The sequence below is a fragment of the Salvelinus fontinalis genome, chromosome 17 (assembly GCF_029448725.1).
Source record: "Salvelinus fontinalis isolate EN_2023a chromosome 17, ASM2944872v1, whole genome shotgun sequence".
Lineage (NCBI taxonomy): Eukaryota > Metazoa > Chordata > Actinopteri > Salmoniformes > Salmonidae > Salvelinus > Salvelinus fontinalis.
The window spans coordinates 25,739,539-25,766,477 of record NC_074681.1 but is presented as its reverse complement, the minus strand read 5'-3'; the positions used below and the strand labels follow the sequence as shown (position 1 = coordinate 25,766,477).

Genomic DNA, 26,939 nt, shown 5'->3' with positions numbered 1-26,939 from the left:
CCCCAGAACAAGATTCATGACGAAAGACACTAACCTGCAAATCAGTCCTAGAAATGAAAACCTCCTCCCTGCCTCTCATCCAGTTCACCTCACAAAACCCAGTGATTGATACAAAGGTATCACTCAAAAATACGAGGACGAGATGTGAAAATGTTTGCTCTTAGAGCAATTGAGGAGGGAAACCACACAGTGTTAGTAACAGTAGAGCCCTCCTGATACAGGTAAGTACTGTAACTACTTGTGACTGGGTAATGACTTTTAGCCTCTTAGGAAATCGGCACACTGTCTCTTTAAGAGGCTCTTCGTGTAGTAGTGGTGTAGTTAAGCTCACCAGCCGAGCAGTTGCGTGACTGCAGCAGACTGGGTTCTGACCTCAGAAACGGTTATGAAAACGATCTGTAGATCAGTGCAATGAGTAGAAGACCAGCCCTGCAGAAATGAGTGACCCTTAATGCCTTTACAGCACTACACAGAGACCAGGACATATGCTTTTACAGATGTTAAGATTGATTCACATACCCAGTCTAGTGGTGGTATGGAGCAGAAAGCTCCATTGACTTCAATGTGAGTTATTATACTGTACCTTTCCTAAAAGCTTTCTATTACATTTATAGCGTAGTTAAGTCAGCGTTTAAAAGGTTGATATATTATTTGGTGTCCTTGATGTCATTATTTCGTATACGTATAGCCACCCAGACCTTTGTGCTTTGTGTAGTACTGCTGTATACATGCTCCTAGCCAATGAAATTAAAGAATTAAAGGCTCTGGTCTGAATGCATTAGTCATGGCATTGTTTATGCTTGGCAGCTGCATATTCCTCTTGTCTCATTCACTTCTCTACCTCATTACTCTACTGGCAGATGTGTTTTAGAGAGAAATGCTCATGGGTAATTGTTATTAGCCTACATTTGCTGGTTTGTATGACAATCTTTTGAGATAAATCTTGCTGTTTTATACTTACAACTGGGTCTGACAAGACAGCGTGACAAGGTCAATTGAATGGTATTAGTCAATTTGGGGAGGGAGAAACCCTGTGTATTCTGCACCAGGATGAGGGAACTCATGTTGTATATGGGACACCACTCTGACATGTTTGCAAAGGTAGCCCCATTACCACCAGACAAAATGGCGGTAGGCACAGTATCTGTAGTGGCTGGCAATGACAATGAAAGGTACACATTGCTACAGTGTATTAGTAGAACACTGCTTCAATGGTATTATGTAAAGGGTTGTTGATTCTACATGGATCTGTTCCTACATTTGAAAGTTAGCAAAACACTTAGTTTAGAATATCTATATAAATTCAGCAATTGCATTTTGCTCATATTAATCTGTAGGCTATTGACATATTCAAAGGTCATTTGCTGTCATTTGATTGCTGTTTGGTTTCATATTGCGTTCGATCGTTGCATTGCTGTAATCAGGGCACACTTGTGAATAAGACCCAGGTATCAATGAGAGTGTCAAATTTGGTTAACAAAAAATGTAATGGCATATTTGCTGCGTGTGGCCTATTTGATCAAATAGATGTTTCGTAATGCTTAAGTTGTTACAAGTGTACTCATTGTCTAGAATGGCCCCACCTGATCTGGCCTCCTCCCGACTGCCTTCCATTTTTGAAAAAATGTATTTTCATTGTTAGAGTGGTCAGTTGAGTATCTGGTCAATATAATGGATAGTCTGTGGTATAGCTAGGACTTTTCAGTCTCAAACGCCCGTGACCTTTGAATGCGTTGGGGGCGATGAAACAACAGAGCCCTACTTAATGAAGGGACGCAAAGTGGGCAGAGGTGCGAATTGCACGTGGAGTTTGGCAAAAGGGAGCATGATTTGTTGATATTATTGTCATCCAAACCCATCCTTAATTTGCTCGTTGTGACGCACTATAAAGTCTGACTTTATACCAAAATTATTTGATTTATACTTTTTAGTCAATTTTGATACTAGAATAAAGGTTTCGGACTCATATCGATGAGGCCATTTTCAAGAGATTAGTTGGTTTCAGGGGCAGTCGCTCTTTATAGGTCAGTGGCTTTATGTTGGATTAAATGCCCAGTGCAGTCAACAATGTGATTTTCCTGTGATTTATATACACTGAGTGTATAAAACATTAGGAACACCTGCTATTTCTATGACATAAATTGATTAGGTGAAAGCTATGATCCCTTATTGATATCACCTGTTAAATCCACTTCAATCAGTGTAGATGAAGGGGAGGAGACAGGTTAAAGAAGGATTTTAAGCCTTGAGACAATTTAGACATGGATTGTGTATTTGTGCCATTCAGAGGGTGAGCGGGCAAGACAAAAAATGTAAGTGCCTTTGAACAGGATTTGGTAGTAGGTGCCAAGTGTACCGGTTTGAGTGTGTCAAGAACTGCAACGCTGCTGTTTTTTTTTCACTCAACAGAGGTTGGAATAATATTGTGAAAATTATGATAACTCCCTTTTAGCATAAGAGCTGTTTGAAAAGACTGCCTGAAATTATAACCTGTTTGGGTGGGATGGAGATTTGGCCTGCCTGGTGACATCACCAGTTAGTTCAGTTTCCCCCTCCCCACTCAGACCACTCCCAGACAGTCCAAACAAAATTGCTTGAGAAACTGTTTTAGTTTCTTTTTGACAATTTTAATTGAAAACAATCACAGTAAGGTACTTACCCAGGAATAATTTCATGTTGAGATAAAAACTTCTGCATTGGACCTTTAATGCAAGGTGGGACAAATACTTATTGAAAACACATTCTACTCAACCCCGGCTTGCTTTTTTTGTGTGCTCAGTTTTATTTTGCATGCAGGCAACCATACAGAACATCACATAAACCAAGATTGGTACTAAGATTATTTTCGTCTCTTTATGACTCCCATGATGTCACTTGGCTTTTATGCAATCTGCTCTATGGCTAAATTGCTGTCTCTCAAACATAAAACCTATAACAATGGCATTATAAATAGTTAATGGAACAACTACGAGGGCCTGCTGGCCTGGAATTCTGAAGACTGATTCGGAAAGTGGAATGGAATTGAGGGTATATAATTTGGGTAATTCTACTCATAGTTGGTTGGCTATAGCTCAAAATCTGATTACATAAGCAAATTAGATCACTAATAGTTCCAAAACCTACAAAGGCATTATTTTGTGGGTAGGTGTCCGTTGCTCTCCTTGATTCATTGTCAGCGGATTAAAATGATTGCCTTGAATCCAGAATTGAGAGTTTTTTCCCCCTTCAAAGTTTGGAGGTAAAGAGTCATTATGATGGTCAATGTTAATCCAATCACCATGGTTCCTGACATCTGAGATTGGTGTTTGTAATTCTCATGTTTTTAATATTACAAAAATATGTTGTTTTATAAAAAGATCATGAACCAGAGCATTTGGGCAGTGTTGTCATTCCATTCCCACCGACACTATTTCCCCTGCATAAACACACATCTGGTTGTAAATGTAACGTTGACTGTCTGTCAGGGGAGTGTCTGGGTTTGATTAGCATATATTCTCCCATCAACAACAGCCCAGCAGTGTATCCCAGGGAGAAAGAGGGTTGGTCCTTTTCAATATTTTCTTTACTAAAACAAAAGATAAAGATAGTTTTGTAGCTTTCATGCTGTAGGTATATCTATCATGTCAGAGTCGGACAGCTGTTGCATCAGGCCAGATACTGTATATGAGAAAGGAATGTGTATTTGGAACCAACCATTTTCTGTTGGAAAAAATACTATTTTCAACCACAAATTGAGATATTGTTGAAATTAACAATGAACTATGCAACTCTTCAGTTCAGCGACATTACTTAGTGGTCCTCTTTGAGTATTTGTACAACAACATGTAGTCCTCACTATTACAACAACGGCTCTATAACTGAAAACATTCTTGTTGTATTTGACTCTTTATTTAAAAAGATGCGGCATTTGGATATGCAGCATGCCCCTATAGTAATGAAGCTTGGTTTATGGACCTTTTGTTTTCATTTGTTCCGTGGCAATGCGTGAAATAGCAGACATCTGCTTTCCTTTTAGATCACAGATTTAAAGATTCTCCCCACCATGTTTTTCCAGTCAAGCACTGAAAGCTGCACTGGCTCCAGTCAGTGGATTGCGTGTAAATTACAGTATGTATATGTGTGTGTATATGAGCCATTGTCTGCTGTGAAATTCTCCTCATTTGGGCTCGGATACACAGCACAGGCGTTGAGTGCAATGAGGGTGACAGATTAAAACGTCTGAACACTGTTGGGTCTGTCACACCGCAGGCTTTTAACCTGAAGTGTTCAGGCCTCATTGACCCTGTCGGGGCCTGTTGTGGAGTGATGCTGCACACCACAGAAAAGTGTTGGGATGTTACTGAAAGAGAGCACGCTCACAGCCAGGCGGGAGGAGAGCAAGAGCGGGAGCCGCCAGAACCCCCATCACGCAACGCCTGGGATTCCGTGCAGGTGAAGGATTTACACGGCACGCTTTGGGAATCCCACAGCTTCACACTCTCTTCCCCTCCTTTTACCCCCTAATTCCCTGCTCTGTTATTTTTTGTTCCCCTCCCCATTCTCGATAGGAAGTATTTACTCAGCTGACACAAAACAGGTGAAATCACACCCACACATTCTTCTGTTTCTCTCACACTGGTACAGCAGAGGCAATAGTCATGCAATGATGTGGCTTGCTATCTCTTTTTTTTCTTTACTCTCTATTTCTTTCCTCTTTGACTTATTCCCATAGAACAAAACACCTTTGAGTTTCCAAATCCACTATTCTTATATCACCAGGTAGCTTTGAAGTATTCTGGGGTGTTGGCTCAGGTCAGCAATGACATAGTTGAAGCTAGTGGGGAGGGGTCCGTTGTCTGATGGTAGGCAATAGGATTCCTCTACTACTCAGCAAACCGCTCAGACAATCTTACAACCGCTTCAATGTTCATATATAAAGGATGGTATTGTTTATCAGACACAGTCAACGTGCCACTAAGTCCTGGCACAGAAACTGTGGGATCCAAGTTTGCTGTTAACATCTTTAAATGGGTGGTTTGTATTCTCACATTTTCTAGTTTGACCTCAACAGTCTCACCATGTTAACATTCAGCTGAATTAAGTCTGGTCCACTAATAACAATTCCTTCATTTTTATGGTCTGTGGACAATTGACTTTGTCCTCTTTTGTTTCTGGTGAGAGTCTGCCAGTATAGCAGCAGTGACCACCCCATGTCAATAGTCACCAAAGGGACATTTTGGCAACTAAGAGTACAACATCCAGGAATAGATACTGTACCTCTTAAGATTGTGTTAATATTGGAGCTTCCTAACACAAGTGCATCATTAGTTTTCCTGCTATTTCCTCCAAGGCAGCATCACATCAACATTAACATGGATGCTATTGCTAGCTACAGTCATTTGACTTACAGTACACGTCAAAGGTTTAGAGACACCTACAAATTTTTCTTTATTTTCATTATTTTCTAGATTGTAGAATACTAGTGAAGACATCAAAACTATGAAATAACACATATGTAATCATGTAGTAACCAAAAAAGTGTTAAACAAATCAAAATATATTTTATATTTGAGATTCATCAAAGTAGCCACCCTTTGCCTTGATGACAACTTTGCACACTCTTGGCATGCTCTTAACCAGCTTCATGAGGTAGTCACCTGGAATGTATTTCAATTAACAGGTGTGCTTTGTTAAAAGTTCATTTGTGGAATTTATTTCCTTCTTAATGTGTTTGAGCCAATCAGTTGTGTTGTGACAAGGTAGAGGTGGTATACAGAAGATTGCCCTATTTGGTAAAATACCAAGTCCATATTATTGCAAGAACTGATCAAAAAAGCAAAGAGAAGTGACAGTCCATCATTACTTTAAGACATGAAGGTCAGTCAACCCGGAACATTTCGAAAACTTTGACCATTTCTAAAAGTGCAGTCGCAAAAACCATCAAGCGTTATGATGAAACTGGCTCTCATGAGGACCACCACAGGAAAGGAAGACCCAGAGTTACCTCTGCTGCAGAGGGTAAGTTCATTAGTGTTACCAGCCTCAGAAATTGCAGCTCAAATAAATGCTTCACAGAGTTCAAGTAACAGACACATCTCAACATCAGCTGTTCAGAGGAGACTGTGTGAATCAGGCCTTCATGGTCGAATTGCTGCAAAGAAACCACTGCTAAAGGACACCAATAATAAGAAGAGATTTGCTTGGGCCAAGAAACATGAGCAATAGACATTAGACCAGTGGAAATCTGTCCTTTGGTCTGATGAGTCCAAATTTGGTTCCAACTGCTGTGTCTTTGTGAGACACAGAGTAGGTGAACGGATGATCTCTGCATGTGTGGTTCCCACCGTGAAGCTTGGAGGAGGAGGTGTGATGGTGTGGGGGTGCTTTGCTGTTGACACTGTGATTTCTTTAGAATTCAAGGCCCACTTCACCAGCATAGCTACTACAGCATTCTGAAATGATACACCATTCCATCTGGTTTGCGTTTGGTTTGCGTTTAATGGGACTATCATTTGTTTTTCAACAGAACAATGACCGAACACACATCCAGGCTGTGTAAAGGCTATTTAACAAAGAAGGAGAGTGATGGAGTGCTGCATCAGATGACCTGGCCTCCACAATCCCCTGACCTCAACCCAATTGAGATGGTTTGGGATGAGTTGGACCCCGGAATGAAGGAAAAGCAGTCACCAAGTGCTCAGCATATGTGGGAACTCCTTCAATACTGTTGGAAAAGCATTCCAGGTGAAGCTGGTTGAGAGAATGCCAAGAGTGTGCAAAGCTGTCATCAAGGTGGCTACTTTGAAGAATCTCAAATATAAAATATATTTAGATTTGTTTAAGTAGGTGTCTCCAAACCTTTGATTGGTACTGTATATGTCACGCTATTCTGAAGTCCTAAGCAGTGGTTGCCTGCCCGTGCCCACTCCCCACCACCTGGGACTGATGGACATAACAGAAGGAATGACTGGTGATGTGAGTGGTGGTAGGTAACTGTTGGCTTGCCACTCGCCACTGCTTGACTCTATCTTCAGTTGGTCGTTCCTTCCCCTCCACAGCTCCACATCCCTTTTTCCCTCTATCTCTCCCTCCTCCGCTAGCCGGTGTATCCCTCTGCCTAATTGCTGGGTGGGTGGGATGTTCTGTGGCCTTAAAGGTGATGTGCAGTGGTGGTGGATGCTGGGATCCATCCAGCAGCAACCCCGCCCCTCCTACCCCAACCCCCACGCACCACTCCCAGATCCCCCCTTCAGGCTTGCATGATGAAAGCTGCCGTTTGTATTGATGATGGAGAGCCAAACCTCCAACTAGAGCACGTGATAATGAAATCATGGCCTGGATTAGCGTGCCAATTTGCCCTGCAACCGATCCCATGAGGAATCCTTGCGATGAGTCGGATTTCCATGGACTGTGGAGGGAACATTCATTAGAAATACCGTGTCACAGGCAGACCGATGAAGTCAACTCTATCTGCTTGAATCACGCCATGAGACGAGCTATAGAGAGAATAAACTACGTGGAGTAGAGGGAATAGCATCCAGGCGATTCAATGTCACAGTCAATTTGGGTGTACTTTCAAAAGCTTCAGTCTCCTGATGAAGAGTGATTGGTGCTGTGATGTGGTTATGAACCAGAGCCACTTAAGTGGATTCCATTGTAAATACATCAGTGTATTAAGAACTAGCGAGCACACCATGCACTCTTCAGTTGATGGTAATGGGTCCATTTTGGGCATACCTAGTTAACTAGTATGGCTCCTCTCCATCTCGTGTAACAATGCGTGTGTGTACCTTTGACAAAGATCACTCCCTCCATATGATCCATTTGATCATACTTATTGTATACAGTCACAAGCAGTGCTTAGTGTTCATCTCATACAACCTACTGAATAAAACAACATCTAGAACAGATACAGTAGATACTCATCACAAGCCTCTGAAGGAAGATTACAGTAAACGTGATTAAAGAAGGAAACGTCATCTGAATGATTTATGCCTTTCCCTGGCTGTGACTGTGAGGACAACATAAGCAAATATGAATGACTCATTGTGTATTTGAGGGCAAGTGTATTAAAGGAAGCTTGTGTTTACATTTCACTGGATCAGCTGTGATTGAGGCGTAATGATCATTGACTGTAATAATGGCACTTCTCCCATTGAGTTCCTGTGGTTAGTTCAAGCAGTTTGTCTGAATGTGGAGATGTCAAACCAGTGGTAATCTAACTGGACATATTGTGCAAACAATTTTCTCTTGTTTTCACTGGTTCTTCCAGATGAGGCTCAGATACTTTGTACTGTATGCGGTATCATTATCTTAGGAAGGGCAAAGATGTGCGTACTCTTCATCATTGCCCTTATATAAGTTGTGACCTCTTTGTTGTAAGGGAGCATTAACATCCATTGTGAGTGGAAATGATATTGAATGTGCTTTCTATGAAACATACCAAGTTGTCTGTAGTAATTCCCAGCAAAGCATATGCTGGCTGTTTCCGACCAATAGGGAATGGCTGGAAGAGGAGTTGTTGGCACGATTGCTATTACTACTATTCGTTTTTTTTCATATCATCCCTGGAGGTGTGTGTGTGTGTGTGTGTGTGTGTGTGTGTGTGTGTGTGTGTGTGTGTGTGTGTGTGTGTGTGTGTGTGTGTGTGTGTGTGTGTGTGTGTGTGTGTGTGTGTGTGTGTGTGTGTGTGTGTGTGTGTGTGTGTGTGTGTGTGTGTGTGTGCCTGCCACCAAGCGTGTGTGTGTTAGCTCATGTTCGTGCATGTGTTTGCCTGCTTGCCTGTGTGTTTGTGGGTGTTTCCATTAGCTCACTCCTAAAAGTAGAAATAATACAATTGATAGAGTGCATTTCCATGTTATCCATGCTTTCACCAATGCAGTTGTCATGGCATGCAGTATAGACTGTTAATGCTTAAAGGTATATCAACTTAAGGACATGATGTTTGTACAATTCCATAAGGAATAATGCCATGCATTTCCCACAGTCTTAGTTATTACCTTGACAGCGTATATTGGTATGTAATACTAAACATATAAATGTAACTGCATGCATTATTTATCCCATCTACTAGGTATGTTGTTTCAGTTGCATTGTGGGCCTAATGTTTAGGCAGAGAATTCTGTGTAAGTTAGCGGTCATCATTATTTAACAGCTGTAGGTATTATGAAATTCTTTGTAGGCTAATGTAGCTTGTCATCTTACATGCAATGGCTTGAACAGGCGCCAGACCACTGTTAGGGATATGGAGGAGATTGACAGACATTTTAGTTGCGTGACAGTGTCACCTCAGCCAGCCAGCTCCTACTCTCTCGCTTTTTCTCTCTCCCCCTCTCTCTCTATCCATTTCTCCCTTCCTCCCTCTGGTGATCCTGACTTGGATTTCCTGGTCATGGAGGGGGCAGCCAGGGAGCCAGGAGGGTGGAAATACGCTAATGAGGTGGCTTGGGGCCAACTTCCCGCCCATTTTCCTCCCTGACCCCCTCGTGCCGCTGGTGAATATACTGTATATACTTTGTGCTGTGAACACGCAAAGGCTGTCAGACAGCAGGGACTCTCACACGCACTCTGGGCACAGTCACTTCTGCTCTGTGCTCTTCCTCTCTGGCCGACCGGAAGATGACACAGCACAGGGAAGCAGCAGAGCGGACCAGGAGCAGGGGCAGCCTGGTACTGTACTGCCTCTCTCTCCTCTGTGGTTCCCAGGGAGACAGGTGTAAACACTGCCTCTCTCTGGACACAGAATGTAGGATCCACACACCATTAAATCATAGCTTGAAGAAAAAGGGAGATGGGAAATGATGCTGTAAAAAAAGTTAGAAACTGAAAATATGAACCCTTTAGGAACATGTCACCACAGTGTGTGTGTACTGTACTGCCTCTCTCTCACTCTCTATGTGTGCATCTTGCAGTAATGAGTTCATATCCGTATGAATTGAAATCTGAATTGTGAGAATTGTTCTTTTGGAATAGAGAATGTTACCTTTTTAATGTACCCTAATCGTCTGATTACTTATCATTACACTCCACATCTACAGTAATAAACCTGTTAGTCCCTTGAAAGTTGTCTTTTTTTCTCTCATTCAGCCATCCAGGAGAAGCCTTGCAGAAAGCACATCATGGAGCCGCCTGTGAACCACCAGGATACCAGGAAAGAGAGCCTGTCCATGGGGACCCCGGGGACCAGCATCAGCGTGGTGGAGAGTGACCTCTTACTGGAGGTGAGACAGAGTGGAGCAGAAGGGTCAGGTTGTGGTTTGTCCTCCCAAGAGATCACTGATGAGAGTACTGATATGAATGGACAACAGAAAGGAATGGGTCATCATAGTCTTGTGCCCAGTTGGTGAAAGACTAGCTGAGGACTAACAAACCATAAATACAACATGTTCATGAAACAGAATTAAAAGCAGTCTGCCCTGACTGTGTTTTTCTTAAAAGACACAATAAATACAATTGTTGAATGAAAAGGACACAAAGTTGAATTTAGCCACATTGATTATTAAGGTTTAGAACATGTCTTGATGATATCGTGGCACAAAAGTGGAGCTGCTTGGATGATGAGTAAGACCAACCCTCCGTTCCGGAACAACCCTCAGTTCCCCCTGTCTCTGAATACCCGTCCTCCCCGAACTCTCGCCCTCCCCGAAGTTCCGCCCTCCCCTCCCACAATAGCGTGACACCAAAGCAGCCGACCATAATGCTGCTGAATGAAGATGGTGACACGGTTAGGTCAGTATCACACCAGAGAGTGGGAAAAGAGGGCCCAGATGACCTGGGCTGACTTGAATTAGACCGGAGGTGACAGGGCCTGCCAAGGAGCAGGCCAGAGTCACGACAATGTCAAACACAACAGCTCCAGCACCAGCCAACACAGGGAAGTCAATGAGGAACTGTGTGTTGTTTCCTCCCGTTCTCCCCGTTTTTCTCTTCAAATCAGGAGGCATGAAGAGAATATTTTGTATGTTTCATTCCGATATCTATTTATTATCAGAAATAGTGATGTTTATCAACAAACTACTCATCAATCAAGTGCAACTGAAGTTTGTCCCCTGTGTGTTCTTAGTACACACATACAGTATGAATGACATTTATTATTTAAGTTTTAAGGCAAACAAAATGTTGACTTTGGTAATACTGAAAGTTTTGGAAAAGTATAAGAAATACAGAGGACAAATATACAGAACATTTTCTGATTAAATTAAAAGAGATGATATCCTGAATTCATGTTCAGACATTTAACATGACTGTTAATGCCGTTGTGTATTAACATGTGGGCCTGTCTCTTGTCTCTTCTAGTCCCTGACTGGGTTTGCCTTGGTGGTGAGCACAGACGGGTTGATCTTCTACACCTCCACCTCCATTGTTGACTACTTGGGCTTTCATCAGGTATGTTTCAATCACACCTTGTATTCTCAAAGTCATGATAAATTAGAATTCACTTTGCTACTGAGGGTCAATGATCAATCAAGCCGTAATAAATGTAGTTGAAATACAGTACCATTGTACAAGCCTTTCATAGAAAATTACATTATGAGGAAACATTATACAGCATTGTAAAACTGTTTTATAGTAAACCACCAACAATAGAAGACAAAACAAAATGTACATAGAATTGTTTTTTAATACAAGGCCATGCCCTTTTAGTAATTAAATGAAACATAACAGAAATCAGACTGTGGTTGTATGAAAAAGATTCATATGACCAACCATGTCAAAAGTTGAAAATAGCCAATTGTGTAGTTTACTGGATTTTAACGACAATTTTTTTGTTCTAGAAGCAAACAGCTGGATCTTTTCCATTTAATATACACTGCTCAAAAAAATAAAGGGAACACTTTAACAACACAATGTAACTCCAAGTCAATCACACTTCTGTGAAATCAAACTGTCCACTTAGGAAGCAACACTGATTGACAATAAATTTCACATGCTGTTGTGCAAATGGAATAGACAAAAGGTGGAAATTATAGGCAATTAGCAAGACACCCACAAAAAAGGAGTGATTCTGCAGGTGGTGATCACAGACCACTTTTCAGTTCCTTGCTTCCTGGCTGATGTTTTGGTCACTTTTGAATGCTGGCGGTGCTCTCACTCTAGTGGTAGCATGAGACGGAGTCTACAACCCACACAAGTGGCTCAGGTAGTGCAGTTCATCCAGGATGGCACATCAATGCGAGCTGTGGCAAAAATGTTTGCTGTGTCTGTCAGCGTAGTGTCCAGAGCATGGAGGCGCTACCAGGAGACAGGCCAGTACATCAGGAGACGTGGAGGAGGCCGTAGGAGGGCAACAACCCAGCAGCAAGACCGCTACCTCCGCCTTTGTGCAAGGAGGTGCACTGCCAGCGCCCTGCAAAATGACCTCCAGCAGGCCACAAATGTGCATGTGTCTGCTCAAACGGTCAGAAACAGACTCCATGAGGGTGGTATGAGTGCCCGACGTCCACAGGTGGGGGTTGTGCTTACAGCCCAACACCGTGCAGGACGTTTGGCATTTGCCAGAGAACACCAAGATTGGCAAATTCGCCACTGGCGCCCTGTGCTCTTCACAGATGAAAGCAGGTTCACACTGAGCACATGAGCACATGTGACAGATGTCACAGAGTCTGGAGACGCCGTGGAGAACGTTCTGCTGCCTGCAACATCCTCCAGCATGACCGGTTTGGCGATGGGTCAGTCATGGTGTGGGGTGGCATTTCTTTGTGGGGCCGCACAGCCCTCCATGTGCTCGCCAGAGGTAGCCTGACTGCCAATAGGTACCGAGATGAGATCCTCAGACCCCTTGTGAGACCATATGCTGACACATGCACATTTGTGGCCTGCTGGAGGTCATTTTGCAGGGCTCTGGCAGTGCACCTCCTTGCACAAAGGCGGAGGTAGCGGTCCTGCTGCTGGGTTGTTGCCCTCCTACGGCCTCCTCCACATCTCCTGATGTACTGGCCTGTCTCCTGGTAGCGCCTCCATGCTCTGGACACTACGCTGACAGACACAGCAAACCTTTTTGCCACAGCTCGCATTGATGTGCCATCCTGGATGAACTGCACTACCTGAGCCACTTGTGTGGGTTGTAGACTCCGTCTCATGCTACCACTAGAGTGAGAGCACCGCCAGCACATTGTAGGATTTTTAATGAATTTATTTGCAAATTATGGTGGAAAATAAGTATTAACTCATTACTCACCGATTCAACTGTTGTCACCAATTGCCCTGCTGTGATACACATTGTATACAAGTCATTACTTAATGCTTTCACTATTTACTCCTTAGTTTTATTGATTTAAGTCATAATTTATAGATCTTTGACTGGCAAACAGTTAAACAAAGCAGTTTGAAATGACTGAACGCACTCAGTAATGATGATAGCACAGTTACAAACTTTTTATACATTCTGACTTTCCGTTTCACATCTAAGCTTTTCTTCTACAAAAACAATAATTTGAAAAAACAGTTTATGCCATGTTTAGAATCAAGATCTCCCACATAGAGGGAGGGATGCTGATTGAACCGAGTCAGTCACAGAAGGTCCTCCCTCCCACACCCTTCTGGTCAGCGGTGGGAAACCGAAAAACAGAAGGGTTAAGTTCTCAGTGGGCTCGCTGCAGGCTGAAACTTGCGGTGTCTGTCTAGAAACCTCCATGGCGTCTGACCATAGATGTGTTTCACCCGACCATGACACTGGATAAGTGGGGAGGTCAATGCGTTGACCAAACACAATGGACGGGTAACTGTGGGGGTTAATTGGTTGGAGGGCGGAATGTTTGATGACTCGTTCCTCCTTTACCACTGCTCCTCCCCTCTCCTCCCCTCTCCCTCTTCTCCTCCGTAGACGGATGTGATGCACCAGAATGTTTTTGATTATATCCATGTGGAGGAGCGGCAGGAGTTCAAAAGACAACTCCACTGGGCCATGAACCCTGGGACCTCCCTGGTCCAGGGGGCCTCCCTGGACCAGCACTCAGCCACAGGAACTGGTGTGTAGATCATTACCATCAACAGAACCTTTGTCACTCTGTGGAACTGCTAAAGGATGCAGGAAAGCCCCTCATCATCACATGCAACTTGTCATTTACATTAGTTTCCATTCATGACCATTTTGTAGAGGGACAAAGGGATTAGTACATTAGTTGCTGTATACAAGACACAGAAAGAAAGAAAGGATACTGTATTTTATTTGTAATTTGCAATACTATCCTAAAACCCCTCACTGTAATATTGGTGGTTAGAAGACCAAAACAAATTTAAAGTAGGGCATTTATTACATAGGTTGTACTAACAGAAATGCTGTGGCTGTCCTGTAGGTGATGACTTTGTGATGAGCAGTCTCTTCCACGCCCAGGAGCCTGACGGTGTTCCTCTAGAGCGCACCTCCTTCCTCACTCGCTGTTTTATTTCCCGTGTCCGTTGCTTGCTGGATAGCACCTCAGGCTTCCTGGTGAGTGAGTACCTTGGCTCGCATAAGTACCTGACAATATCCACTCTTTTACAAACGACATTAACCGTTATGCTCCACACAGTATGAAGTCAGTTCTGATTTGTGAGCGTTCTATTCAGTAATGTATGTGCACTTTCTCCTTGGGGGTCTAGGTTAGGTTACTGTTACTGTAAAGCACAAATACTGTGAAGATATCTGTTGACATAAAAAGGGCTTTATAGTTCACTTTGATTGGTTGATTAATTGATTGATTAGTTGATTGATTAATGTTTGGCAGAGCATGCAGTTCCAGGGCAGCCTGAAGTTCCTGCAGGGCCAGAAGAAGAAGACAGACTCCGGGGCGCAGCTGCCCCCCCAGCTGGCCCTGTTCTGTGTGGCCGTGCCCCTCATGATGCCCTCCATCACAGAGCTGAAGATGAAGAGCATGACAATCAGGAACAAGAACAAGGGCCCCGTCAACCCCACACCAGATAAGCACAGGTAAGCAGTACTGTGGGAGTGGTGAGCATGGGGAGAGCTGAGCAGTGAGCATTCTTTTTTAAATACTGTGTGTCTGTCTATATCATGGTTTTACTAAACACTTTTTGAAGGAGCCAGGCATGTACACCATTTAGTTTACAATCAATTTACAATTTAAGACACATGTTTATTACAGCATCAGTTTCAGAATCTGCTGAATTCAGTCAAATTACTACTTCATACTGTAAATGTACACAACTAGAAGATTATATAATGCATACATGAACATGGATATATTTTCCTTCGCCATTTTCCTAAATAAGGGAATGCTGTCTGTAATCTCTTTGTTTGTGTTCCCACAGTGACAAGAGGCATCACTCCACCAGAGGTTCATGTGACAGCAGTGACTTGCTGCTTCTGAATTGTTCCAGCAGCTCTACCAGAGACCCCTGCCACTACACCCCATGGACACCCCTCTCCAAAGACTGCATCAGGTATAGGAACAATGGTTACTACACCCAGGAGGAGCCCATCAACTTCTGCCTGTCTTCCATGGGTGGTGGGCCCAAAGCTCAGAGCGTGAATCATCCATGGGACATCCGCATCGGGTCCACCATAAGAAAGGGCCCCAGCAGTAGCTACATACCATGGAGACAAGGCAAGTACAACAACCTGGGGAAGTCTGGAGCTTACAGGATGTCTCCAGGATATCACGCTAAAAGACAGGTTGCCTCTCAGAACAAACTGTACGGAGGCCTCCACAGCCCAGAGGTGGAGAGCTTCTGTGAGGACGGCATGAAGGCAGACAACAACTACATGGGCGGCCATCTTGACTGTTACAATGGCATGGTGTTGCCTGAGACAGCCATAAAGACAGAGCAGGACTCTGACTCTGAGAACGGTTGCAACATCTACAGCATGCCCCACAGCGGAGCCTGGGTGGGGAACGAGAAGCGCTACAGCATGGGCTACTCAGAAGAACCACAGGTGAAGTCAGAGGCCGACTACTACGACCAATACACCACCTGCCAAAGGAACAAGTCCAACATCAGCCCAATGCTCAACGGATACCACAAATACTTATACCCAGTGGGGAGCAGGGCTCAGAAGGATCATAGGATACCTCACTCAGACCCTCTTTGTAGCAGTCATGGAGCAAACTGTATGGACAGCAATGTATATGGGAATGGTACTGTGGAGCATAAAGGGTACATGCAGCAAGACAACAAACTGAACTACGAGTTCAGGAATCATCTGGTCCACTCTATAAAGAGGGAACCCATGGACTCACCTCCTTGGTCTGACAATGGACATGGCATTAGCCAAATACCCCTGCAGAGAAATATGATTCACAATTGTGCATTGAATGATATTGTACACAAACCAAACCCATATATCTACATGCAATGAGGTCAATGGAAAATCTCATAAACCATCTGGGCACCACCTTGCTTCTTTATTGTATTGATGCATAATATGGCAGGGTGGGTAGTTATTTATACTCAACTCAGGTAATCAACAGTGTTATAAAGCAAAATAATATGGAAGCAAGGAGAGGTGTTTTTATAAGGACTTTGTACATAAGACACACAAGATAAATATAACTTTTTTCAGATTTACAGTACCAGTGAAAAGTTTGGACACCTACTAATTCCAGGGTTTTCTTTATTTTTTACATTGTAGAATAATAGTGAGGACATCAAAACTATGAAAGAACACATATGGAATCATGTAGTAACCCAAAAAATGTTAAACAAATCAAAATAGATTTTAGATTTTATATTCTTCAAAATAGCCACCCTTTGCCTTGATGACAGCTTTGCACACTCTTGGCATTCTCTCAACCAGCTTCATGAGGTAGTCACTTGGATTGCATTTCAATTAACAGGTGTTGCTTGTTAAAAGTGAATTTAATTAATTATTCTTTGATAGGTTGAAATAATGTATTATTTTAACAGTGAGTTGTCATTTTTGTTTTAAAGACAGTGTTATAAATTGAGATTTAACAAAGCTTCACTTAACAGCTATTTACACACATTAATGTCTAAGGTGGTATCTGAACATAATAATGTCAAAATGTATTGCACAGCAATACTGTTAACTTATGTTCGTGGTCCATTGTTATATTTGTACATTTTTGTAAAATTGTAGTACATTCAAAAGAAATGTTAGGAACTGTAGTTCTGTTTTATGAAGCCAAGGTTTTATTATATTTTGAAAAGATTGAAAAAAATACAGTATGTGAAATTATGACATGTTCCCTTACATATTCCATAGCTGCATAGCTGCAAAATTTCTACAGCATTCTATTATGCCGTTTTTAAAATAAAATAAAAATCTGTAAATTAATTTATTTCTTTCAAAGATATTCTACAAATTGTAATAATATAATAACAACTTTTGGTAACACTTTTTATTGTGTATTTTTTATTACTGGTCTGAAAATTGACCAGCCCTTCTGGCATTTGCCCAGATGGCCAGTCCAACCCGACATGAGTGAAACAATAAAAGATTTGTAGTAATACAGTGTAACAATGAATAAATACAACAGCCTGCTTGTTGCACTGTAGGCTACATTTTTCAGGAAGGATTACAGTCATACAAGTTTCAGATATCAATTAAATTCAATAGGCATCTAACATAGAATATTACGCTATTTAGCACATTAATATCATAAAACGGATAATAGTCTTATTTGAACACTGAAAACAATATTGTTTTCAGTGTTCAAATAAGACTATTATCCGTTTTTTTTAAATAAACAAAATAGTATCATCTGTTTTATAATTTCATTGTACCCCCAAAAATTACATTGTATGTTAGATGCTTATTGAATTTAATTGATGCTGGATGCCGTTCTAGAAAGCGATGCTATTTATTATGAGAATGTGTCTGCAAATAAACTCTTTGCATTTAGTGCTTAGTACAGTCGGGGGAAAAAAAACATTTTATGCGCCTACACATAGTAGCTACTGATCAAAGGGATCATAAAATGAAGTTTTTCGAAATACATATTCTGCCAAAAATTGCACACAGATGATCCTCTCGAGCGCGCTGCAGTCAGCTGGGCGGCGCTCGGGAACTGTCAACCAGGAAAAGCAGTTGGTGGTGTTGGAATTAATATCATATTAATCGAACGACTTCTTACTTATTCAAACCGATTATTTGAGTTGGTAAGATATTGGATTTGTTCATTTTACATCTCAAATGTGTTTTGTACACGGGATAGCGTTATGTTTACTGATTGGCCGTGTGTGCCCTTCCTCTCGTCGACCTCGGTAACGTTAGTTAGCAAGCTAGTTGTCTTGCTAACGTTAGCTAGTTTGGCTGCTAGATGGCAAGCCTACCATGATTGCAAATGGGCCGAGGCTTGCTAGGTAGTCAATAGTTACTGTACTCCAGTAAAATACATTTTATGAGAGACAGTTGTCTTTGCTTCCAGCTTGTAGTAGCTAGCTTACGTTTTGCTGACATTTTATACCAGCAATATTAAGTAGCATTGGCCAAGGCTGCTAGCGTTAGCGAGCAGGCTAGCTAACTGTTGGTCTAGCTAACGTTACCCTGCTATGCAATGAGCACCCGCCCCACACACTCAGTACCAACGGATTAATATCAACAGGGCGTTTCAACATTTTGGTCGTAATCACAACTTGTAAAATTCAGTTTCGTGAACATCTTGATCTTTGATAGACACAACTTGCCGTCGTTGTCATGGAGGAGACGAACAGGGAGGCTGTTGCTACGGCCGTGCAGAGAGTGGCAGGGTTGCTGCAGCGCTCGGACCAGTTGGACAAAGTGGAGCAGTACCGCCGGCGAGAGGCCCGCAAGAAAGCTTCAGTAGAAGCCCGACTGAAGGTAGAAAATGATGACTGAGAAGACATAATACATTCTGTACTGCCCTATTATTCATAAAGCCCTAACTATTGTCTGAATGAGAGCTGTATATTTATTGTAAATACGTGGCTCTGGCCTGAAGCACCTTACATGGTCTGTATCACTCTCCCCAGGCTGCCATCCAGTCCCAGTTGGACGGGGTCCGCACAGGTCTCAGTCAGCTCCACAATGCCCTTGGGGATGTAAAGGACATCCAGAACTCCCTGGCAGACGTTAGTAAGGACTGGAGGCAGAGTATCAACACTATTGAAAACCTCAAAGATGTAAAAGACGCCGTGGTCCAACACAGTCAGCTTGCCTCAGCCGTCGAGAACTTAAAGAATATCTTCTCAGGTACGCTACACAACTACATACCTCAGAGATACCACTTAATTAGAAACTGTTATTGTCTCGCTGTGCATTTGTGTAATTACTGACTGTATTGCTACAATATATTATTCATGTATATCAACCCCTTCCTGTGCAGTGCCTGAGATAGTGGCAGACACCCAAGTGCTGATTGAGCAGGCCGAGCTGCTAGAGGCCCACCGTAAACTCATGGATCTGGAGTGTTCGCGGGACGACCTCATGTACGAGCAGTACCGAATGGACAGCAAAAACACTCATGACATGAACCTGATCCGCAACTACTTTGGCGAGGTGCAGGGCCTATCTGACGATCTGGCCAAGCAGCTGTGGATGGTGCTGCAGCGCGCCATGGGAACGGTGCGCCGCGACCCCACCATGCTGGTCTCAGTGGTGCGCATCATTGAGCGTGAGGAGAAGATCGACCGGCGCATGCTGGACCGCAAGAAGCAGACAGGCTTTATCCCCCCGGGCCGGCCCAAGAGCTGGAAAGAGAAGATGTTTGAGGTGCTGGAGGGCACAGTCACCACTCGCATCGAGGGCAGCCAGTCGGTGACGCGCGAGGCAGACAAGATGTGGATGGTGAGGCTGCTGGAGATCACCAGGAAGTACGTACTGGACGACCTGATTGTGGTGAAGAACCTGATGGTGCAGTGCTTCCCACCACACTACAACACCTTCGACAGGTTCTTTAAGCTCTACCACAACGCCGTGTCCATGCGGGTGCAGGAGCTGGCTGCAGAAGACCTGGAGGCCAATGAAATTGTGTCCCTCCTCACCTGGGTCCTCAACACATACAAAAGGTATCCTGTCTTGGCCCGTGTTCACTGAGTTTCAAAGTAGTAGTGCTGATACAGGATCAGTTTTGCCTTTTAGATAATAGTGAATAAGATTATATGGACAGGGGGAGCCTGATCCTAGATCAGCATGCTTTTTGAATATAGGTGAGGCTCTGATCTTCCGTCTCTGTGACTGCTGTCACATCAGTGATAACTGGGCATCAGTCCAATCATAGCTGAGTGCAATATGCAGGAGTTGTAGTACATTAGCTCTGTGCTGCTGCAACCAGTTTAGGCTGCTGAATATCTTTATGGACCTTGTTGTCATAGTTATACCGTTCATTTCATTGTAGGAATATCTTGTTTGAATTTACAATGTGAAGAGTTGAACACTAAGGAGAGAGAAGAGGAGATATTCCCATTGTAAAAATGTTGGCCGGCACCATTTTAACCTCTCTCCTCATGTGTCTGTGGAGAGGTAACTTGTGTCTGTGTGGAGAGGTAACTTGTGTCTGTGTGGAGAGGTAACTTGTGTCTGTGTGGAGAGGTAACTTGTGTCTGTGTGGAGAGGTAACTTGTGTCTGTGTGGAGAGGTAACTTGTGTCTGTGTGGAGAGGTAACTTGTGTCTGTGTGGAGAGGTAACTTGTGTCTGTGTGGAGAGGTAACTTGTGTCTGTGTGGAGAGGTAACTTATCTCGTGTGTGTGGAGAGGAAACTTATTTCACTCTCTGTCAAAATCATTAAAATGATATAGCGGAACATAGTCACGAAAATACTGTTGTACTCTCCTTATATGGGAGGGACTTGTAAGTGCTGCAAAAATCCATTAACTCAATATTTAAAGCTAAAGTCCCCAGGCATGTGAGGTAGGGCATGGCATGTGATTTAAGCAAAACTGGTGTGGATAATCCAATGAATGCACATCGCATGCAACAACAGAATTGAACAGAGAAAGATTAATGAACAGCTAGCTCCCTTATGCACATTCAAAACACAAAGAACTAGCCTTATATCCAATTATGACTTGAGCATCAGCCTGCTGTGCATTAGGCTACCATGGAAACCACAACCACCGATTGGCTGATGCTGTTTAATTATAGATATTCACTCAAATTTTCTGTGAATTTGTGTGTGTTTATGTGTGACTGCTTGTGAGTAGCCTATATTTATGGGTATCTGTATATCATTTATATTCAGGAATTGCCATATGTCAGGGATCATCAACTAGATTCAGCCACGGGACAATTTTTTTATTTTTCTGGAGGGGATGTTCGGGGGGCCGGAACATAATTACAAATCATTTGTAGACTGCAATTTGTCCGCAAGAAGCCCAAACGGATATAATGTTTGATTAAAACATAGTCATTTCAAACCTAGCTTACATTTGTATATGATCACGTCTCTAGTATGCGTGCGAATACTTGGGAACAGATGTCTTAAATTAAAATCACTTGGATCTGATTTATTGGTGTTTTTACAGTCTTAAAATGTCCGACAATAAAAATTGCACATTGTTTTGCTCAAAAAACTTGGGGGGGGAATAAAACCGCCAGCCGCCAGTTAGGGAACTCTGCCGTATGTGCACGAGCATGCCATGGTGTGTAGGTCTGTCTGTAGCTGTCTGTTACGTTAAAAGACATGCAACATATGAATTTCCACGAACAGTATAGTACAGTCAGGGTTCTCTTACAATATTCCCACACCCCACTGTGTTTGTGTTCCAGTGAGGAGATGATGGGTCACCCAGAGCTGCTGACAGAGTATGACATCAACCTGATGGATCCTCTGCTGCCTCAGGAGGTGGTGGATGAGCTGCTCAGCAAATACCTCCAGACCTTTACTGTAAGTCCAGACAACACACTATGATAACAGTGACATACTCTACGACAGCTCTTGTCAGATATACAACCCAGTCTCTGCGTCTGTAAACCTGGATTTGTCATTTGAAGTCTTTACAAGGGAATCCGCCTTTAATGAAATGTTTCATGAATTGTTAAAGACAAAGGTAACAGGGCTCTGGCTGACCCTCTCTCACCCTTCAACAGTCCAACATCACTGGCTGGCTGCGCAAGGCTCTGGAGACAGACAAGAAGGACTGGTTTAAAGAGACAGAACCAGAGGCAGATCAAGACGGGTACTACCAGACCACCCTCCCTGCCATCGTCTTCCAGGTATAACCAGTATCCACCTATCTGGGGCATCACCCTGAGACCAGTTGTGGGTTAGAGATTAAGTGGACTAGTTGCTACTACAGTAAGGTTACTATACCAGACAATGTGTATATAACAAAATGGGGATCTTAGAACTGGCTGAATAAATACTACAGTGAGTCACTAGTGTGTACTTTTAAGTCTATTGGAAGGGGGGGGGGGGTCATCATCTGACGTGTTTGTTCTGCTGTCCTCATCAGATGTTTGAGCAGAATCTCCAAGTGGCAGCCCAGATCAATGAGACATTCAAAGAGCAGGTCCTGAAGCTCTGTTTAAAACAGATGAATTCATTTCTCGTCAGGTAACAAGGGTTTCATAATGTTGTGTTAGTAATTGTGTAGTGTTTAGTCGTTTACATTGATGGCAGTAAAGGTGCATTACAAAGCATTCCATCCCTGATATACTGTACTTGACATCTACAATTGTCTTGTATTTCTGTTCAGGTACAGGGAAGAGGCGATTGCCTACAAGGAGAACCACTTGAGAGACCGGCAGCTCCCTCAGTGCTACGTCCAATACATGATTGCCATTATAAACAACTGTCATACATTCAAGTGAGTCCCTTTGAGATTTCTCTGTAAATATTTCAGTCTCTAACCTAATGTGGCTAATGTGTACCTAACCATACCTCTGCCCCTAGGGAGTCTATTAACAGTCTAAAGAAGAAATACTTTAAATCTACGGAGTCCACCCAGAATGATGCTGCCATAGAAAAGACCCTGAACGACGTGGCCAAAGATGGCTGCCAGTTTCTATTGGATGAAGTCTTCCTAGATTTGGAGGTCAGAACTTAGTCTAATATTTAAAGACTGTCAGAATGTTTGCCATGAATCCAGTTATGTTGTATGTAGATTCTGTGCTAACATTCCATGGTTTTGATTTCTACAGCATCATCTCAATGAGTTGCTGACCAGGAAATGGTTGACTGGGACCCATGCAGTGGACACTATCTGTGTGACAGTCGAGGATTACTTCAACGATTTCGCCAAGATCAAGAAGCCTTTCAATACGGTACATGGCGAAATCAATCAATTGATATCATTATATCAAATGAAAGGCTTGACCAATTGATTGATATGGAGAAATCCATACTGAGAGCAGTTTGTCATGTACATCCTGTGTATGTGACTGAGTATGTTGTATGTGATGTGTTTAGGAGATGACCAGCGAGGCCCATCGCAGGGTGGTGGTGGAGTATATCAAGGCTGTGATGCAGAAACGGATCACCTTCAAGAATGCAGATGAGAGGAGGGAGGGAGCAGACAGGATGATTAAGGAGGCTGAGCAGTTCAAGTTCCTCTTCAGGAAACTCACTGCTGTGAGTGGTTTTACGTCAAATCTTCCAGTAGCAGGTTTTTCCCCCTAAAGAAATCTGGATTAGAAACCACTAGCATCTTGATACCTTTTTTAGTCAATTATAACCCTGGTCCTCCAGTACCCCAACAGTAACGTGTTTTGTAACCCTGGACAAGCACACCTGATTCAACTAGTCAACTAATCATCAAGCCCTCATTGAGCTGAATGAGGTGTGTTTATCAAGGGCTACAAAGAAACTGTGTACTGTTGGGGGGACTCCAGGACCAGGTTTGGGAAACACTGAATTAGAGTCCTAAATTCCCTGACTCTTGATGTTTTACTGTACTTTTTTATTTTTTATTTTACCGTTATTTTACCAGGTAAGTTGACTGAGAACACATTCTCATTTGCAGCAACGACCTGGGGAATAGTTACAGGGGAGAGGAGGGGGATGAATGAGCCAATTGTAAACTGGGTGTTATTAGGTGACCATGATGGTAAGAGGGCCAGATTGGGAATTTAGCCAGGACACCGGGGTTAACACCCCTACTCTTACGATAAGTGCCGTGGGATCTTTAATGACCTCAGAGAGTCAGGACACCCGTTTAACGTCCCATCCGAAAGACGGCACCCTACACCCTACCCAATCACTGCCCTGGGGCATTGGGATATTTTTTTTAGACCAGAGGAAAGAGTGCCTCCTACTGGCCCTCCAACACCACTTCCAGCAGCATCTGGTCTCCCATCCAGGGACTGACCAGGACCAACCCTGCTTAGTACGTTTCATTCCTTCAGTCATTTGATGTAATGAAGACTACTTTTCTCTGATAATTTCATCCACTGTTACAGTAATTAGTGTATATATAGTGTGTGTTTTGTAATGCTTTAAGTTATTGTCTCTGTCCTCTTTCAGGGTGAGGAGACTGACCGGCTGTGTGATGCCATCGCTGCTATAGCCGAGGTGTTCAAACTCACAGACCCCACCCTGCTCTACCTGGAGGTCTCCACGCTGGTGTCCAAATACCCTGACATCAGGTCAGATCATACCCCACTGAACACACAGGCTAGATGGGTATCATGGTTTTCGATAGAACAATTTTGTCTGTAGAAATTACTCCAGTCGTATACAATGTTTCGTTACTACTATAGATTTTCTATGATAGCCATTGCTATCAAAGGTGTCTGATTGTGTCTGTCCTCTGTTGGCCCATAGGGAGGAGCACATCGTGGCCTTACTGGCGATGAGAGGGGATGCCAGCCGAGATATGAAGCAGATGATCATGGAGACGCTGAACCAGAATAAGCCTACCTACGCTGGGATCACCCAGCCCATCTTCAAGGACATCACCATCCCCACCGTGACCATGACCTCCATGTCCTCCTCTATGGCCGCCACTGCCAACAAACTGCTGAAATAAATAACCAGTCTGGAGAAAGATGGAGAGATACATCTGGGTCGTATTCATTAATGCACAACGTAGCAAAATGTTTTGCAACAGAAAACGAAAACAAGCATTCCTTGTTGGACAAGTTCGGATAGTCCCTCCCTGTTTCAGTTGTTTTTTGTTTGGTGCCTAGAGATTAAGACCCTGGCTCACAAGGCACAAAGAAAAAAGACTGCAGAAAATCACCGAATCCAGATTTGTCACTTTTTGCACTTGTGAATCCGATTCCACTGACATCCGATGAAAGGCTTGGACTGTAGTCCTTGAGGATCTGTAAGCGTATGATACTTGATGAAACAACCGTCGAACACTAACAAGCGGTTTTGTTACTGAAATGGGAACTCACCACCCACCCCTCCATGTACAATGAACAGAAATTGTTCCAGTAAGAAACTTTGTCAGTGCGTGATGCTGAATGTCTGTTAGAACATCTATTAAATAAATCCTTTCCCCTGTCAGTCTGTTTTCCTAATTTACTCTTCTGTCAGGGAGAGGTGTTAACACGCTGAAACATGCCAAACTACTGCACAGTGCACTCACACATGGAAACCCTGAATTGGTTGGCTGAGCTCATTTGAGGCTTGCTGTGAAAAAGCTTCAGTTAAGACATTACTTTGCAGAAGCACCTGTCTTCCTGCCCTACTACATCCTTCCTCACAACAATACGATCGAGGTCTCCTTCATTAATCTTGCTCTCTCTCCGTGTGTGACTCTGTTGCAGCATGTTGCCTCTTGATTTAAGAGGTATGGGTACTCTCCTTTTTCCCTGCCTGTGTAATATCTCTAAATGTTTAATCAGGCTGCACGCTATCTGTTGTGACTAACCGAGCAGCGGAAGGGGAAAGGCACAAACAGCCAGAGGGGACACTTATCACCCTGGGTCGGGTAGCACAGCCTAGTGGAAGGAGAGGGGGGACCACAGTGACAGCTGCAGGGGAGGGGTGGGGCCAGTTTTTCAGTGGTAGTCCCATCAGAATGTTGCGTGACCATTCATAATTATTATGGGCTCTATCCCATTGGCTCTATGTGAGCTTAGAAACACCCACTCCAAGCTGTGATTGGGGGTAGCTTTGTGATATTGAGATTTAAATGTCATTTGTATACTTCCATTAGAATTAAAATGAGATTGTCCCAAACTTAACATTAAGTTTACAGTTGATACGGGATCAGGTATGATGGGGATACTAAACATGTCTTTCCGTTTCCTCCATATGCTTCAGTGTGTTCCAATGAGAGGGCTGCGTTTGCCATGCTGTGACTGGAAACAAGACCATGCAGGGCTGCAGCTGACTGGAGCACGCAAGCCTGTGCTCTTACACGCATCAGCAACCCGAAACCCTGGATGACATACACCGGGTTCAAACGAGACTACTGGGCCGAACGTTGCCGATAAAAAGGCTATGAATAGAGCTGATGTGATTCTTTACTCTACATAGCTTACTTCTATCTGAACGTTACATCCTGCTGAACGTGCCCCTGGCAGCTCTATCACGGAGTCATCAGTCACTCAACTGATCCACCACTCTTCCTTACACACAGCGCCAATGGCTGGCTACTAAAACCTTGCTTTGACTTGAGTATTCTAAGAAAAACTCCTAGTGCTAACAGTATACTGTGTCTGGTCAACAGGGTTTCACTGGCTTCAGTCATGATCTAAATAGGCTACAACAGATGAATTTAAGTGACAGAGGAAGCATGCGCAATGCATTTGGTATACAGAATACATTTTCAATGGTTGGCAGGACGATTCTGTTTTCTGCTTGTTACATTGAATTGTTGCCCAATGTAGTGAAATAAGTAATAGCCTTTGTTATATCTAGATGTCTCTGGCTTACACATTTTATTATGCTCCATAAATCTGCACAGAATACTGAATATATAGGATTATTCTGAGATGAAATAAGATTTCTTCCTCTAGACATTGACAATTTGATATAGTTCTATGCAATGCTGAAATACAGAAACCCCTCTTTCTGATCAGTATTATTTTAAACCTGGACTCAATATAAAAATGTAAAAAACTACTACTACTATAAATACTGTTCTCATCAAGTACAGGTTCTTTAAGTACAACATTGATATTTACACCTGACATACACTGCCA

At 43.0% G+C, this 26,939-nt stretch overlaps 2 protein-coding genes across 2 annotated transcripts in view; both read left to right on the top strand.

The window, feature by feature from the left end:
• ahrrb (aryl-hydrocarbon receptor repressor b) overlaps window positions 1–17,112 on the top strand; it is a 28,076-nt gene extending 10,964 nt beyond the window's left edge. The window contains exons 3-8 of the mRNA XM_055865789.1: window positions 10,066–10,199; window positions 11,275–11,364; window positions 13,802–13,946; window positions 14,274–14,407; window positions 14,685–14,887; window positions 15,229–17,112. Of these exons, the coding sequence (XP_055721764.1) occupies window positions 10,066–10,199; window positions 11,275–11,364; window positions 13,802–13,946; window positions 14,274–14,407; window positions 14,685–14,887; window positions 15,229–16,276 (1,754 nt within the window). The 3' untranslated portion in view covers window positions 16,277–17,112. The remainder of the gene's footprint in view (window positions 1–10,065; window positions 10,200–11,274; window positions 11,365–13,801; window positions 13,947–14,273; window positions 14,408–14,684; window positions 14,888–15,228) is intronic.
• Window positions 17,113–17,915: 803 nt separating this feature from the next.
• LOC129814045 (exocyst complex component 3-like) lies at window positions 17,916–25,293 on the top strand. Its single transcript, XM_055866806.1, has 13 exons — window positions 17,916–18,039; window positions 18,557–18,721; window positions 18,874–19,093; window positions 19,227–19,908; window positions 21,609–21,726; window positions 21,930–22,055; window positions 22,295–22,395; window positions 22,538–22,648; window positions 22,735–22,876; window positions 22,983–23,105; window positions 23,251–23,412; window positions 24,304–24,425; window positions 24,604–25,293. The coding sequence occupies exons 2-13, from the start codon at window positions 18,578–18,580 to the stop codon at window positions 24,806–24,808; spliced, it is 2,256 nt and encodes a 751-aa protein (XP_055722781.1). The 5' UTR covers window positions 17,916–18,039; window positions 18,557–18,577; the 3' UTR covers window positions 24,809–25,293.
• Window positions 25,294–26,939: the final 1,646 nt, after the last annotated feature.

Coding starts and splice junctions, on each gene's coding strand:
- LOC129814045 (XM_055866806.1), top strand. CDS start 18,578: ATGGAGGAGACGAACAGGGAGGCTGTTGCTACGGCCGTGCAGAGAGTG. Junction 18,722..18,873: donor CAGTAGAAGCCCGACTGAAG/GTAGAAAATGAT, acceptor CACTCTCCCCAG/GCTGCCATCCAGTCCCAGTT. Junction 21,727..21,929: donor AATACCTCCAGACCTTTACT/GTAAGTCCAGAC, acceptor ACCCTTCAACAG/TCCAACATCACTGGCTGGCT.